The sequence below is a fragment of the Amblyomma mixtum genome, chromosome 1 (genome assembly GCF_055824585.1).
Source record: "Amblyomma mixtum isolate Tamu chromosome 1, ASM5582458v1, whole genome shotgun sequence".
Taxonomy (NCBI): domain Eukaryota; kingdom Metazoa; phylum Arthropoda; class Arachnida; order Ixodida; family Ixodidae; genus Amblyomma; species Amblyomma mixtum.
Genome location: NC_143012.1, coordinates 288,962,241 through 288,978,165, shown reverse-complemented (window position 1 = coordinate 288,978,165; position 15,925 = coordinate 288,962,241). Strand labels below are relative to the sequence as shown.

General features: G+C 47.6%; 1 protein-coding gene across 3 annotated transcripts in view; it reads right to left on the bottom strand.

Moving 5' to 3' along the window:
• Positions 1-15,925, bottom strand: part of LOC149371993 (uncharacterized) — a 238,403-nt gene that overhangs the window by 26,714 nt on the left and 195,764 nt on the right. For all 3 annotated transcript variants that reach the window (XM_089566333.1, XM_089566334.1, XM_089566335.1), the window contains one exon: positions 13,533-15,576. In XM_089566333.1, the coding sequence (XP_089422459.1) occupies positions 13,540-15,210 (1,671 nt within the window). In that variant the 5' untranslated portion in view covers positions 15,211-15,576 and the 3' untranslated portion in view covers positions 13,533-13,539. The remainder of the gene's footprint in view (positions 1-13,532; positions 15,577-15,925) is intronic.

Below are 15,925 nucleotides of genomic sequence, written 5' to 3'. Positions count from 1 at the left end.
TGCAGGCATGTCAGTTTCTACCTCAGTGTTCGTGGTGGTCCTATTTTCGAAAAAAGTTTAAAACTTGGCGCAGCAATGCAGTTTACTCAATTCTAGCCTGGAATATATGCGTAACTGCTCCTCCTGACAATAATACATGCCTTCTAAGGTGAAAACTAAAAAGTTGAAAATTTGTGCTTGTATGTTTTGTACGTTTCCTCATCCCGGTTTGCTTGCGTTGTTGCGCAATATAAGGGACGACCAGCTATCCCACTTTTCAACCTGTGGTAGTTCGTTTGTTCTGTTTTTCCATCTCCGTGTGTCAAAGGTTAGTGAAGTACGCATAGCTTTCTTCCAGCTATTCTGTTCCTCCATTCATTCAAATTGAAACAAAACATAGCCCCACCAAGCGAATTCCTGCTTATGCTGAGTTTTCGTTTATCAAGTCCTCCTCTGCACAGCACAAAAGCAACAAATTCTTAAATAATCTTTCATTCTCGTCTCATACTCTTCTTCTCCGACTGTTTGACGTCTACTGCGAGATGTACCGCATCTTAGCCTTCTTGCAGCGCACCTAATCCTTTCGATGGTGGGCCCCCGGCCCGTAATAGACACCGTTAACCCCGCACTTGTCAAACAAAGAGGCTTTGTCAAGCCACTTCACATAGCCTCCGTAAGGCCCGCGAGCTGTTTTTCTTTCCAAGGGAGGCCCTCAAAAGACGCACAGACAGGCCAAGCCAGCGCCATCGCCTGATGAACGTGAAAAAGAAGACCCGGGGACGAAAAATCTGCGCCGGGAAGAGGCTTTCCTTCCTCTCGCTTTATCTTCCAAACTCGCGCACCCGCCGCTGCCTATCTTCTTACTTTCCACCACGGCAGGCCGCCCAGTTCCCGCCGCTTTAAAAGGCGCTCTCCAGGCGACTTTAGCGCTCTTTTTAACAGCCTGCACTGGCGACTGCGGCTTGTTTGTTCGCGGGAAACGCCGGCTTTTACGGTACGGGACGCGCTAGCGAAGGCGGCAGCGCTTTGTCCGGCTGGGCTTTCTTATCGTGGACGAAAAGATGTCCTCTCCCCCCCCCCCCCCCCCTCCACTCCACCCTATTTCTCCTCCCGGTCCACAACCCACTTTCGCTTATTCTCTCTAAGGGCGGATGCTTCCGTTTGAAAACTAATTCTGCCAAAGTGTCCTGACTGAAAGGAGAAGAAAACGTAGTGCATCCGGGCTATCTCTTTGCCTTCATTTGATTTTCTGTCTTCTTCGAGGAGCCGTTTTTCTCCGCTTTTGTTACGCTATCGAGTGATTTTTTTTTCCTAAACCGCACTTTGTTATTCCTTATCATCACGTATAATGCGGTAATAAGAGACTAGACGTTCGGGGTGGGCTAAAGTTATGGCGTCTCTGCGGAATTCGTGGGAATTCATGCTGTAATATCTGCGCACCTTAAGTTCTAGGGACCAACGGTCGACAAAGCGCTGTTTAGGGCGTCTGCTCTCGGTATGTTTAATTTAGTGCATTTATTTACACTAGAAAAAGAATAAAACGCTCTTTGCGGCAACTTCTGGCGTCTCTTTCAAAAACGAGGTAGGCTTGATAGACTTGTGGTCCTTGGTTGCGTGGCAGTAACTGGCGGCTTCTTTAGGGTTAATCCAAAAAACCGCCATTTGCCGATCCACTTTCAGGAGAAAGGACGACGTTAAAAGTGTCATTGGCGAACAGAAATAACCCATCAAACATGTTTACGCGCACTGGATATAAGACTACTGTCTTTACGGAAACTCTTCATTGAATTACGGCCTCTGTATTTCAAAAGCGCGCTGCAAGCTTCTTAACAGCATTCCTTCGATACTCCAACACATTATATAACTAGGCTTTAATGCATAGCTAAACGTTCGTTCTCCCTAGCATGCCCTCTGCTTTCTTACTTCCTTCTTTATATTGTGTGATTTCATGGTCTTGTTCGATTGCCTGGTGATGCAGATATCGTATCTCAGCTATAAGTTGCTCATGGTCGCTATGTCTCAATGAAATCATCTTCCAGTGGGTACCAGGCCATAGCGGCATTGTTGGTAACGCCTTAGCTGACGATGCTGCTCGATCGGCTCACGAGACAACCAACACTGTCCGCATACCACTGACAAGAGCTGACGCAGCAAGGCACCTTCAACTGCTCGCCCGAAACCTGACTGTAACATCGTGGTCTGCCCCTGGAGGTTGGACACCCCGCTCGCATCACTTCAACCTCTTTCTCCAACATCATATACCATTCGGCCTCCCCCGCAGTGATACTACGCTGTTGTGCCGCCTGTGGCTGGGAGTGGCATTCACAAACGCCTATTCCCATCTCATCTCAATGGCTGACTCTCCTGCGTGTGGCCAGTGTGGTTGTGATGGGACGATCAGCCACCTCCTCTGTGACTGCCCTCGTTTTGAGCGAGAGCGCGGTTGCCTAGTTGCTTCTCTGCTCCGCTTGGACTCGCGTCCTTTAACAGAGTCTAACGTTCTGGGGCCTTGGACGCAACCTTCCAGACAACGGAAAGCGGTGAAAGCGCTCCTGAATTTCCTAAGGGACTCGGGGTTGCATTCCCGCCTATAATCTAAGTTTTCTGTGCTCGCCCTCTGTCCCTGTGACATAGTGGTCGATGGACACTTGACAGACTCATTTCTTTGCCGCTCTTTTTCCTTTTTTCCCCTTTGTTCCCCTCCCCAAGTGTAGGGTAGCCAACTGGGCATCGCCTGGTTAACCTCCCTGCCTTTCCGTCCTTTTCTCTCTCTCTCTCTCTCTCTATATATATATATATATATATATTGTGTGTGTACTCTGCTTTGTTGTTCGCTTTGTTGGAGTGTTGTTTGCTTTTCAGCGTCTGCGCTTCTTGTGAGTGTCTCGCATTTTTCAAGCTATATGGCATATGATCAGGGTTTAGTAAAGTGCTGGCGCTGCTAGCGCAATGCAGAAACTTTTTTCTCATGATATTTGGCGAAGTTCGCTGTGAAATATGCCAGCAAGAATTTGCAACGGACATGTTGTTGCAACGTAAGGTATCGTGAAGTGTTTTTTATCGCATTACCTTGGCGCAGAGAAGATTGATGTTTAGTGAATTTGTGGGCGCGGTGCTAGCGTAACTTTTTTATTAACTGAAAATGATACTAACGCCGTTTCAGCGTTAAAAAACTTGGACAACGTTAAACCTAATATCATTACACGCCACATATGTCGCTTCCGGTTGTTCAGTGCGCATAGGCTCTGTTTAATTGCTAACGAAAATTGGCGACTCTAGTTAAGCAATCATTTGTTGCCTACTATGTGGTATTAGGTGGTCGCACAAAGCCTCTAAACTATCGCATTGAACAAACGCTTCTCAGTGGCGTATAGTTAACGTGCCCGGCTCCTGACCCGTAGGACAAAGAGTAGAATGGGCAAGAAAAACAAATAAAAAGGAAACCGCGATTGGATTCCGTTTGACCACCTTTTTTATTTTCTGCGAAAGCGCTCGTGCGATGACGTTAGGGTCTTCTCGGCCAATGGGAATTTCGTGATACGGACGGACGCCGGCATCACGCATGCTCCTGCAGCCTTTAGTGTGCTAGATATGCTGTGAGGTGACAAAAAACTGAGAAACAAAATGAGAACGCGATCAGTTCAGCAGAAGGCTTTTTATAGCCTCTGAAATGCATAAATTTGAATCGAATGATGATTTCAAAAATTTTTTAATAGCCCGGAAGATTTTAGTGAGCCTCAAAAAAGAAAGGATTTCCCCACCACGAATGTATTTAATGTAAGACACGACGTTTGTGTTGGGTTAGCGTCGGTCCTTACCGCAGAATAGTTGAGAAACAGTTCACCACGTGAGAACCGCATGGATTTTGAGCCCATCAAAGTGAAAAACGCTTACTTCACATAAATTCTATCAGCTTCCTGAGCTGACATTAAGCTTTCGATGATGGTATGTACTGTACAGGTACACACTGTCTTACTTTAGTTCGCTTATGAATCTACAGCGGTATGATAACTGCGTACTTAAGATCACATTGCGACTTCGGTCTTCTTGAGGTCGCGAAGTCTGGTTGTTACTAAAAAAAAAAGGAAAAATTTCTCGACGAGGGGCGATAAAGACACGAAATGCTCATAAGCGCATTGTTGCGCATAACTCAAACGACGAGTTTTGTCAACGAAACTATGCCATATATTTACCCGAGGAATATCGTACTACCGCCATAATCGCGTCATAAGCATTTGAAGTCTGATAATTTTAAGATAGTGTAGTGAGCTGGCTTTCATCAAATTTTTGTTCCCAATTTTTTTTTGGTCGAAAGCAACCAGAGGCCATCTTGATATAAGAAGCTGTTCCTTGTTTTTTGTAGTTTATATTGAGAGTGAGACCATGCAGGATTTACAGTAACGAATAATAGCATTCTTTCCTGGCAGACTAGCGCTACTTTCTCAACGGCATCCAGCAAAGATTGACCTCAGTTGTGAAAAAGTTTTGCATATGTGCACTATTACTGCACCTTATGAACATAGAGGGCCAGAAGCCTTTTTTGAACCCCGAGTAGAGATACTTATCGTGATATTCGCTGCCATGGGCCACTAGTACTGGTTACGTGTACCGGACAAGCCTCAATTTATCTTCTCTTCCCAAAGTTTCGCTTTAGCATAATGCGAAGTCGCACTTATTGGGCTTTTGTGATATTAACTACGTTATGTTGTATGTCACAGTTTCACTAACTGTTGTACGAAGGGCTTAAAAGCGTCCGATTGCCCGATCCCATCTTCCAGAGGACAAAGCCACGTAGGGTTGTGTATTTTGCCAATAAAGAAGCGGGCTGGACTCCCGCTAAATCGTCCATTCCGAAGACGTCTGTGCACAACAAAGTTTTAGCACTGATAGGCACTGAGCTTGTTTTAAGAATTTTTAACTTCAAAACTAACCCGACCTCTCTGACATTGCTCTGAAATATATTCACTCGCCTTTGATCCTTTTCTTGGATTTGGTACTAATCATCTGAGTGTTAATCCTTCAATAATCTCCCAAGAGATTGGCAGCATTGTTAAATAAATAAAATAAATGAAAGGAATAGCAGAAGTAAAAGGTGAAAATTCGAAACACTTGTTCTATTTGAACCATATTTTCAGCTTTGACATACGTTAGGGCTACGTTGATTTCTGCAAGGTGTTGATATTCTTACGCAGACTTATGAAAATTATGAATGCTAGAAAGCTATACTTTCTAATAGTCCTAAAAATTTAATTTTATGTTATCGATTAATCTTGAAATGGTGGTAGTACGAACTGTGGAGAAAATTCGCCACTTTATTCCAAATAAGTATAAAATTTATGTTCCTGAATTGCTTTGTTTTCGTGATAGGAATGCAGTTCGTAAAACTAATCATTTAGTTAGAAAACAGCAAGGAGTATAAAACAGGTCCGCAGTTTAGTTCCCCGTAAGATTTTCGTTCAGAAAGTGCTCTAAAATGTGCTCATTTTTCGCTACTAGACTGATAGCTTTCGTAGATGCGTGGCTTGATGTAAAGACATGAAATAAGAAAAATGTAGTTAACATAGTAAGAGGCTAAATTTCATTTCGAGTACTCCTTTTTTAGGAAGTTCTAAAAATTTTGTTCACAATCAATTGTTTCTTCAAAATTTGATTGAAAAGTAATGCTTTTACACAGTTTTACTCTATGATTCATTTTACTCGATAACAGTTCTTCATGACATTGCCGAAGTATCTGCGGAGCACAGGTTTTGAGATAAAGTTATATGGGCAGGTAAACAGGCCTTTCACGCATATTTAATAATAAGTTGACTTACTATTTATCTGAGTCCTATTTATTTATCTGAACAGTTGTAATCACTTTCAATTGAATGAATGAGACATCCTGTATTTTTTGCGGCAGTGCTTACCTCTTTGAGAAAGTGCTACAAACGACGCTCATAACGACTCTATCCATCTTCGATTATTTTCTGCCCAGCACCATGAGCGCTGTCGTAAAAATGCGTTGGCGGGCGTATTTTTCGAGACGCCTGCCATGTTCAAGACTGATTATGGCATCTGTTGCATCTCAAAAAGGGGCGTGGGGGCGTGGAACCGGCGATACCGAAATGGCGTTGCCGCTCACGCATTTACTGCTTTTCACGCAGGTATTCATCGCTGGTTATTCAAGTCACTGCTTTCATGCCGAGGAATTGTCTGCTGTGCATGATTCGTCTACGCTGGATACTGGTTCCTTCACCAAGCTTTCACCTGTGCTAACCACGGTCGACTTCAACGATTGTGTGTGCCTCGCAGCCGATTTTGGACATTGTGCGGTGCCAGTCAAACCACCATGGTTTTACAGCCCGTGCCACTACACTCTACAAAAGGCGGGAATCGTCACTTCATCGTTGGGGCGTGGAACCGGCGATACCGAAATGGCGTTGCCGCTCACGCATTTACTGCTTTTCACGCAGGTATTCATCGCTGGTTATTCAAGTCACTGCTTTCATGCCGAGGAATTGTCTGCTGTGCATGATTCGTCTACGCTGGATACTGGTTCCTTCACCAAGCTTTCACCTGTGCTAACCACGGTCGACTTCAACGATTGTGTGTGCCTCGCAGCCGATTTTGGACATTGTGCGGTGCCAGTCAAACCACCATGGTTTTACAGCCCGTGCCACTACACTCTACAAAAGGCGGGAATCGTCACTTCATCGTTGGGGCGTGGAACCGGCGATACCGAAATGGCGTTGCCGCTCACGCATTTACTGCTTTTCACGCAGGTTAGTGACACATATTTCAATATATGTTTAGTGTATGCTTTGCCGGTTCCACCCCCTGTATTGTATGCATGCGTTTCTTCTCATTCTGTAGCACACAGACCCATGTTACGCAGAAGGTGTCGTTTTTCTTTATTTCGAAGAGCTGCGTTTTACCTTTTGCTTCTGGTTTTGTGCGGCGACATAGAAGTTAACCCAGGACCTAGCGATGCAATCCTGCAGCAGCTTTTGCAGGGCCAGACAGAAATTAAGGAAAAACTTGCAACTATCGAGAGTTATCAGGATGAAAACAAAACAGCTATGTCGGATCTGAATGCCCGTATGGCCAATTTAGAAGCAAAGATTGCAGGTCTTGAGGAAATGAGGGCCGCTGTCGAGGACTGTAGGGCGAGTAGTGAAAGACAGCGTTCCGAGTGGCAGACTCTGATGAAGAAAGTGGACGATCTTGAAAATCGATCTCGACGGTGCAATCTGCTCTTTTATGGAATTAAGGACGAGGATGAACGCGAGTCACAACCAATTTCTGAAAAACTTGTCCTAGATTTGTGTAGATCTACTCTGGGAATAGACCCCAGAATCGAAAGAGCCCATCGCCTCGGACGGTTCCGTTCAGAAGGAACTCGCCCAATAATTGTTAATTTTAGTTCATTCAAAGAAAAAGAGGCTGTTCTGTCAAATGCGAAGAAATTGAAAGGAAGTTCTACTAGCATTTCAGAGGACTTCTCTGAACCAGTACGAAACAAGAGGAAAATGCTATGGGACTACGCCAAACCTCGCAAGGGACCCAATGGCAAAGCACATCTGAAATACGATGTCCTTTACTTGAATAATGTCAAGTACATTTACGACGAATCTCAGGGGCAGGTAGTTCGAGCCTCTTGACAAGTTAAGCCGGATCACTCTGTTTTGTCGATTCTAGTACTAAACTGCAGAAGTATTAAGAATAAAGTGGACAAGCTACATGGTCTAATTGACATGGCGAGACCTTCCGTTGTGATCGGATGTGAATCATGGCTGGATGGGGATGTTAGCGATAGCGAAGTTTTTCCGAGTAACTATATCAGCTATCGAAAAGATCGAGACAGGCACGGAGGAGGCGTATTTATACTGGTGGACGTCTTAGTTAGTTCTCGTAAGATGGAAATTGATGTTGGGACATGTGAGGCAGTATGGGCTCAAATTAGACTTTTAAATGGTAAATTACTATCAGTTTGCTCGTTTTACAGGCCACCTGGAAATCAGCTTGAACCCATCAGCGACCTAACTGATATGATTGAAACTGTTAAAACTGACTGTTTAGTTGTTGGAGGTGACTTTAACATTCCTGAATTAGACTGGAGCTCAGGATGTCTTCCGTCTAGAGCCAATTCCGCAGTAGGCAAAGAATTGTTAAATCTGTGCAATTCTTTCAGCTTATCCCAATTAGTGCTGCAGCCAACCCGTGGCAACAATGTTTTGGATTTATTATTCACTAACCAACCATCGGCAGCTTGTTCTACCCTTGTAGTGCCCGGTATCAGTGATCATAGTTGTGTTTTAGCGGAAATGAACTTTCAGTATGTTAAACTTGAAGACTGTGGCAATCGGCGCATTTACAGTTACCGAAAGGCAAATTTCCCCGAGATAGCCTGGGCACTTGAATCCTATGTCGATGTGTACGAAACATTGTCTGATTCACTCAGCGTTGATGAGCTGTGGCGCACACTGACAGCCAAACTTTTTGATTTGCGTGAGCAGCATGTGCCGTCATGGGTGATGACGAAACGTCGCAGCAAAAGCAAGCCATGGTTCACAAAAGCGCTGCGCAGAGTCGTTGAAAAGAGGCAACAACTATATGCGCGCTTCAAAAGATATCCGTCGGAAGATAACATGGATCAGTTAAAAAAGATTACAAAGGATATGAATGCTTCGGTCAAAGAGGCTAAATTTACCTACTTTCAGTCTTTCGACATGCGTATCCAGGATCGCCCTAAAGAATTTTGGCAGTACATAAAAAAAAACAGAAAGGATGAATTGTCTATCCCGCCACTCGATCACAACGGAAGTATCGTTCATGATAATCTGGAGAAAGCCAAGTGCTTTAACACGTTTTTCAGCTCAGTTTTTTCTGCTGAGGACAGCAATAGCCCTGCCGATTTTCGCCTTGCCTTGAACTGTACGGAACCCATGGAGAACATTGAATTTGATCAGCGAGGAATTGTGTCGCTCTTAGAACGCTTAAAAGATAACAGTGCCACCGGTCCGGACGGCTTACCCACGATCCTGCTCTCTTCTTGCGCTTTTGCGTTGTCAAGGTACCTTCAAATTCTTTTCACAAAGTCATTACAGGAAGGCTCCTTGCCTGATGAATGGAAGCTTGCTAATGTTGTACCTATACATAAATCGGGACCTAGGAATGTTGTTTCAAATTATCGACCAGTGTCCTTGACCAGTGTATTATGCAAAGTTTTAGAGCATGTGTTTTATACTAGTATTATGAATCATCTTAGTATACATTCATTATTAAATACTAATCAACATGGCTTTCGCAGTGGTTACTCGTGTGTCACCCAGCTTACCGAATTTGTACATGACCTGTCAAGTGCTTTAGATAAGGGATATTCTGTTGACTGTATTTTTCTAGATTTTAGGAAGGCCTTTGACGTTGTATCACATGCCTTATTAATACAAAAATTATACTGGTACAACATAAATGAGAACGTTATTAGGTGGATAAAGGAATATTTGAGCGTTAGGCGTCAATGTGTTGTTGTCAACGGGAAACAATCGCATGTGGTGGCTGTAACATCAGGGGTGCCTCAGGGGTCCGTCTTGGGCCCATTACTGTTCATAATTTACATGAATGACATCTTTTCAGGTATTTCTTCATACATGCGTCTTTTTGCGGACGATTGTGTATTGTATAGAATTATTAACGATCAAAGTGACTGCGATGCATTACAACAGGATTTGTGTAAAGTGGCCCAGTGGTGTGAGAACTGGGGTATGCATATTAACTTACAAAAATCTGTACATATGTGTTTCACTAAAAAGAAGGTTCCCCATATTTTCACTTATAACATAAATAATAGCAGACTGCTTTCAGTGTTGGAATTTAAATATCTTGGTGTATATTTAACAAGTTCAATGTCTTGGCATCGTCACGTGCATTTCGTTACTGCCAAAGCCTGTCGTGTTTTAGGTTTCCTGCGACGTAACGCTAAACTTTTCCCTTTAAAGACTAAAGAACTGCTGTATAATACAAACGTTAGAAGCATACTTGAGTATGCTTGCACAGTCTGGGATCCGAAAACCTTGCTTGACGTTCAAAAGCTAGAAAGAGTTCAGAATTTGGCTGTTCGTTTTGTTTTCAATAACTATGGGCGATATTTTAGTGTAACGAGCGCGAAAAAATCTTTGGGTTGGGACTCACTTCAAAAACGTAGGAAAGTACTGCGTTTAAAATTATTTCATAATATATTTCATTCTAGAACTGGAATAGACAGAACCAAATATATAGCCAACCCTGATTACGTGTCTTTACGTAGAGATCATTCACTTAAAGTTAAAGAATACAGGTGCCGGACTGACCTTTTTAAAATGTCTTTTTTTCCCCAAAACGGTTTCGGAATGGAACAAGCTGCCTGAGGAAGTAGTGTCCATATTATCAAATGATTCATTTTCTTCCATGCTGTGACATTTTTTTGTGTATAATAATTCCGTGTTCTTTCTATCTCATTGTTATCTTTTTTTTTGTAACCACCTGCACGCGGTGGCATTTGTGTACTTTTTCTTCTACCCCCCCACTGTAATGCCAGCCAATGGCGCTGTGGGTATGATGATAAATAAATAAATAAATAAAATAAATAAAGCGCAAACCATAAAACCACACAAAAGGGATGAAAACGACATCTCACGTTTACATCAAGTAGAAGTGGGCCCCGCGAAACAGTCACGAGATGAGGGAGAGGGTTAGTCAGTATTTTTTTTTTTCTCCACTGATACCTCGCACGCGCGGGTTGCTACGATACATGCGTGTCTTGGAAAGCTGTTTTCCACCTTTCATCTTGATTCGCGCTTTCACCGTTGCCTCGTGGTTTTTTTTTTCGGTTCACAAGTGGCTCCAATGCATAAAAGCTGCGGTCCCGTTTCAATAAATGTTCAATTGCTGACAACGCTCTGTTTTGCGCCTCCTTCCACTATTTTGTTCTTGCAGTTCTGTTGTTGTTGTTGTTGTGACTGAGAGAAGGATGAAAAGGAAATTGCACGGGCCTGCTACTGGCTCTAGCCAAGCCACCACCGCTGCCAACGTGCAGATAGAGGAGAGGTAAGAGATCAGAGGAAAGAGAAAAAGGCAAGAAAAGACGCGCGTCGCAGCAACAACTGCGTCCGCCGGAGCGGACGCTGCTGAAAAAATCAGATATGCGGCCGAAGCCGCGCTCGCCGAAGCGAGGTCAGATGACAGTACGTTGCTTGTTAACATCCTTCAGCTGGAGACATCAAGGGTTCTTTCTTATGCGGCTCCATTTCCTTCCTGAGTCAAAAAAAAAAAAAAACAGTCAGAGACATTTAACTTACACCGAAATTTCAGTGCATTGGTTATTTTGCATTTAGCTACTATCGAAATGCGGTCGCAGAGGCCGGAACCTTAACCAGGAATTCGTTCTTAGCAGTTGAAATCCACAACCGCTGAGCGACTGCAGCAAGAAACCCCGTGTCATCGCGACCGTCTCTGTCATGTCAGATTTATTCTGCCCCTTCCCCTCAAACAGCCCACCTCGCTACAGTAGAAGGTGTTCAGGGTACCGCTAATCATCTGGACTGTCTGATTCTTCGATGCTAGGACGGTGTTCTTTCACATAGCGTATCTGTTGGAATTTTTTTCGTCGCATCCTATCCTTTGTATTTCGCCTTCCCTCTCCACCTACTCTCATTCACTAAAAGGCAGTGAAAACGAAGGACGCGGTGCTCCGGTTATCCCGCTCCTCCTTACTGTCTCGTTATGAGTTTTTAAACCTTGGCAATAGTATTAATGTGCTCTAAGCCAACAACCCAGTCCGATGTTCGGCTCTTCGCACAGCGTGTCAGCCGATATCGCTCTCCTATCCGGTGGGCTTCACTGGGCATCGGTTTCGCAAATGCGAGCAAAGTGCGCCCCACTGCAGTCCCCAGCAGGAGCCCCGCGCGTCCACTGAGTGAGTGCCACTGGAGCTGCGCACTCTGCCAAGGGACGGGGGCGATGTGGACGTCGCTTGTAAAGTGGCCGTGGGCGCGCTACTGCCGCGTCCCGTTCAACGAACTGCGTGAAGCGCATTGCAGAGTGGGCCGTCAACTGCGCGCTGGGGTGGCCGTTGCGAGAGCCGCGACCGCGCAGTGAATACTAACGCCGTCCGCCGCAATCTACGAGCCCTGGAAGGGAATCGCGTAAGCGCGCAAACGACTCAGCTCCGCTGCTCCGCAGTTTCTTTCTATCAGACGTGACGCGCACGTTTTGCAACGCGTAAATCTTGTTTGTGCACCGTCAGCAGGGGTGGTTATGATTTATACATAGCCCCTCGTAAACGGCGTGCTGCTGCGTGCGGCCGCGTAGCACTTGGCTTTGTGATGATCCTGCGGAAAGAGGAAACGGCAATGGGCCAGTGTTCGCTGCAGTGCAGCATCGCACGACGTTGTATCAGTGCACTCCAAACATTCCGCTCTGTTTGCCATTCAAGACCGGAGCGATCTTTGGCTTCGTAGCATCGGTAGTATTGAGCAGTGCGGCTGGGATTCGCAACGCGTGTTTCATAACCTTTATCATAAATAGTGTGAGTTTTGTGCCCTTGCGTTCGCCAGTTAGCGCAGCTAGGACCTTGCGCTGCCGTATTACACATTTCTACTCGATCTTTTGAAAACTGCGCTGAAGTCTACGGTCCACACAGTGGAGACGACAGAGAATGGCACTGAGTTGACGAAGCATTGCGCTCGTAGCGTTCCCCGAGCTGTTGCTGACATAGGTGACTATGCAGTTGATAAATATTCTTGCGACTGTAAATGGAAGCTCCTAATGCATACTACACTGGGGGTTAAAATTCGAGCTGTTTGCCCCGAACGCCATCCGTGTTCCACGGACTTTCTTTCGGATCTCCTTGTCACCTGGATATTGCTCATATAACGCCTGTGGAGAGAAGTATGTAGAGAACACTTTCTATCAGTTTCTCATTATATACTCCATAGCGCGTATACACATCAAATAGCGACATTTCTGAGCATCTCCTGACACTGACTATCCGCTAGGGTTTCAGCGGCTCATGGTAGCCCCTCCCCGAACCTCCGTATTCTGCATAGAAAGAGGTAACGATTTTTCATTGCCTTTAATCTTTATTTTCGAGTGCTGCCGTGAGCCCTAGATTGCGAGCCACGTCTCAGATGCTTACTGTGTTCCGATTACACACAGTACGGACGGCCTACAATGAAGGAATGGGAAAATACCTTGAAGATAAAAGCCGCGCTGCTGCCCCGCACGTTTTCGCACTCTGGGTGAAACGATACGGTTTACTATCTTTTGGTGAAAAAAAAGGAGAACCAAGTTCAACAGCAAAGAGGAAACACGACTTCCGACCCTCTGCATTCAAACAACTTTCATCAACGTGACATGCCACGAAGACTAAGAATATGAGATAGGTAGGCCACATCGCGGCCACTTCAGCTGTATTAGTAATGCAAACCTGAGCCCTTGGCTCTACACACATTTTTCAGTACCTGCCTGTTATTTTACTGCCCAGCCGGAGCAGCAAAGCCTGCAGAAAGAGCGCACTTACTACTCTCCTTACTCACCGACATGTCAGTCCAGGATGTCCGTCTCGTACTCTCGTTCGTCGCCGAGGCCCTCATCGGGTGAGTCGCGCGCGCCGGGCGACAGCGGGTTGGCCACCAGGCCCGGAGGCCTCTTCCTGGTCGCGCACACCTGTTCGTGCCTGGGCGTGCCCGCAGACACTCGCACGGCGTCCGTCACCACGTCTCCGTCCTCCTTGGCGCCGCCGCGACACGCGCGCAGAGTCCGATACTCGCCGCGCAACACCGCAGCCACGATGCCTGATTTGGTGGTAGCCGGCGGCTTTTTAGAGGCGCTCAGCAGCGGAGCCGGGCTGCCCGACTGCTCCTCGGTCTGCAGGCTGCCTGCGTCCGACGAGCGCTGCTTGGACTCGAGCAGCAGGGACTCGAGCCTCATCTGGGTCTCCTTGGCCGCGGCGCCGCGCGCTCCTCGGGCCGGCCGGCGGACGGCCAGCAGGCAGGCCGACGCCGCTACCAACGCCAGGAGCAGCAGGAGGCCCAGCACGATACCGCCGATCTCGGGCGGCGACAGGGCGGCCAGGTCGGCCGAACGCGGTCGCACGATGAGTGTCACGTTGGCCGTCTGGTTTCCAGCGCGGTTTGCCGCCGCACACAGATACCGTCCGCTGTCCTTGAGCATCACGTTGATGATGGTGAGTGTGCTGGACTGCTGGCGGCCGCTCTGGTGGGCGCGCAGCAAGTACATCTGCCGCCCGAACGACATGAGCGACAGGTTGGCGATGGCGCGACTTCTCCACAACCATCGAACGTTGGCGGCCGGAAGGGAGTCGATGTCGCACTGCAGGGTGGCGTTCTCTCCTTCCACGGCACCCACGCGAAGTTCGGTGGCCGCGACCCTTGGCGCGCACGCGAAGTCGTCCGGTTCCAGCTGCGACCAGAGGTGGCGAGCGAGCCTGGGCGGCCCCTCACAGCGCGGCGGCACTGAAAGAGGCACGTTGTGCCGCTGCATCCACTGGCGCAGGCTGCGTAGGTTGCAGTCGCAGTGCCACGGATTGTCGCTGAGGTCCAGGGAGTGGAGCGGCGGCAGTCTCAGGCCGTCCGGTGGCAGAGAGCGCAGCCGATTGCCGTCGAGTCGAAGCACCTCGAGCGATTGCAGGTCGGCGAACACGTCCGTTTCGAGCCAAGCGAGCTGGCACTGACTGAGCTCCAGGGAGACGAGGCTATGCAGGCCCCGGAAGCTGTGACCGCCGAGCCTCTGGATGGGGTTGGCGCTAAGCTGAAGCCGGCGCAGCAGCGGGCAGTATGGCGCCAGCTTGGGAACGGCCGTGAGGAAGTTGTGGCTGAGGTCGAGCTCGACGAGGTTGTTGAGCCCTCGGAAGGCGTCGTCCGCCATGAGGACGATGCCGCAACGCGAGAGGTAGATCCGCTGCAGGTGCACCAGACGCGCCTGCTGAAAGTGGCCGCCCGGCAGCGTCTTGAGGATGTTGCCAGTCAGGTTTAGCACTTGCGTGTCCCCGGGAAGGTGCTGCGGGACGCTCCCCGACAAGCCCGCGCACTCGGCGGTACGCTTGCCGCCGCTCCACTTGCAACTGCAGGCCGACGGGCAGCTGTGGGTCGCCGGGGTCGGCGCGCCGCCGGCGCCCGCCACGACAGCGGCCACCATGGCCAGTGAGAGGAGGACTCTAGGAGCAAAGGTTCGCCACGAAGAAACCCGGCGCATCGTGGGCGAGCCCCCGTCAAGGAGCTCTGTGCGCCGCGGCCATCGGTGGAACACGCGGCCTAAGCTGGTCACATGCCCTTGCAGCCGTTGTCAGCTGTCCCGGTCACCGAAGACGCGGCACCGCGCTCGGTGCATGGTCGAACGTCCTGCGCACGGCAGGCGGTCGCATTTATTGCCGGTGCTGGAGCGCGACGAGGCTTGCATGCTGTGGCGTGCGGAGCACTAACGCTTGCGTCGTTGCGGGCCGAAGGTGCGAACTAAGGCTTCGAGCCGGCTCGATGGAGGCCCTTAACATATTGAAGCAGTGTCACTCAGCGACGCGAATTACTGACGAGGCTTTGTCTTCAAAAGTAGCCCCATGGAAACCTGCAAAGAAATATGCACACAGTGAGAAACTCGGCCAATCGAAGGCATTTTATGTACGGGCTACAAGTGCAGCACATTGCATCTTTCCCAACGCAGCATGGTTTGTGGCTTCGGATACTAACCTCATTAAATGCATGTTTTGCATAATACAGCGAGCGAGTTCGAAATCTGTTCGGCAATAAAGCAGCGCAACCAATGGTGAGATTTAAATATTGTGTTTCCGTATACGCTACCTACTTCGCTCTCCCTCGCAGATCATAAAAAATGAATCCATGCTCAGCAGGCAAAAAAAAAGGGGGACGAATAAAAAGAATATTTCTGCGGGGTTCCCGGATTAATAGGATGAATT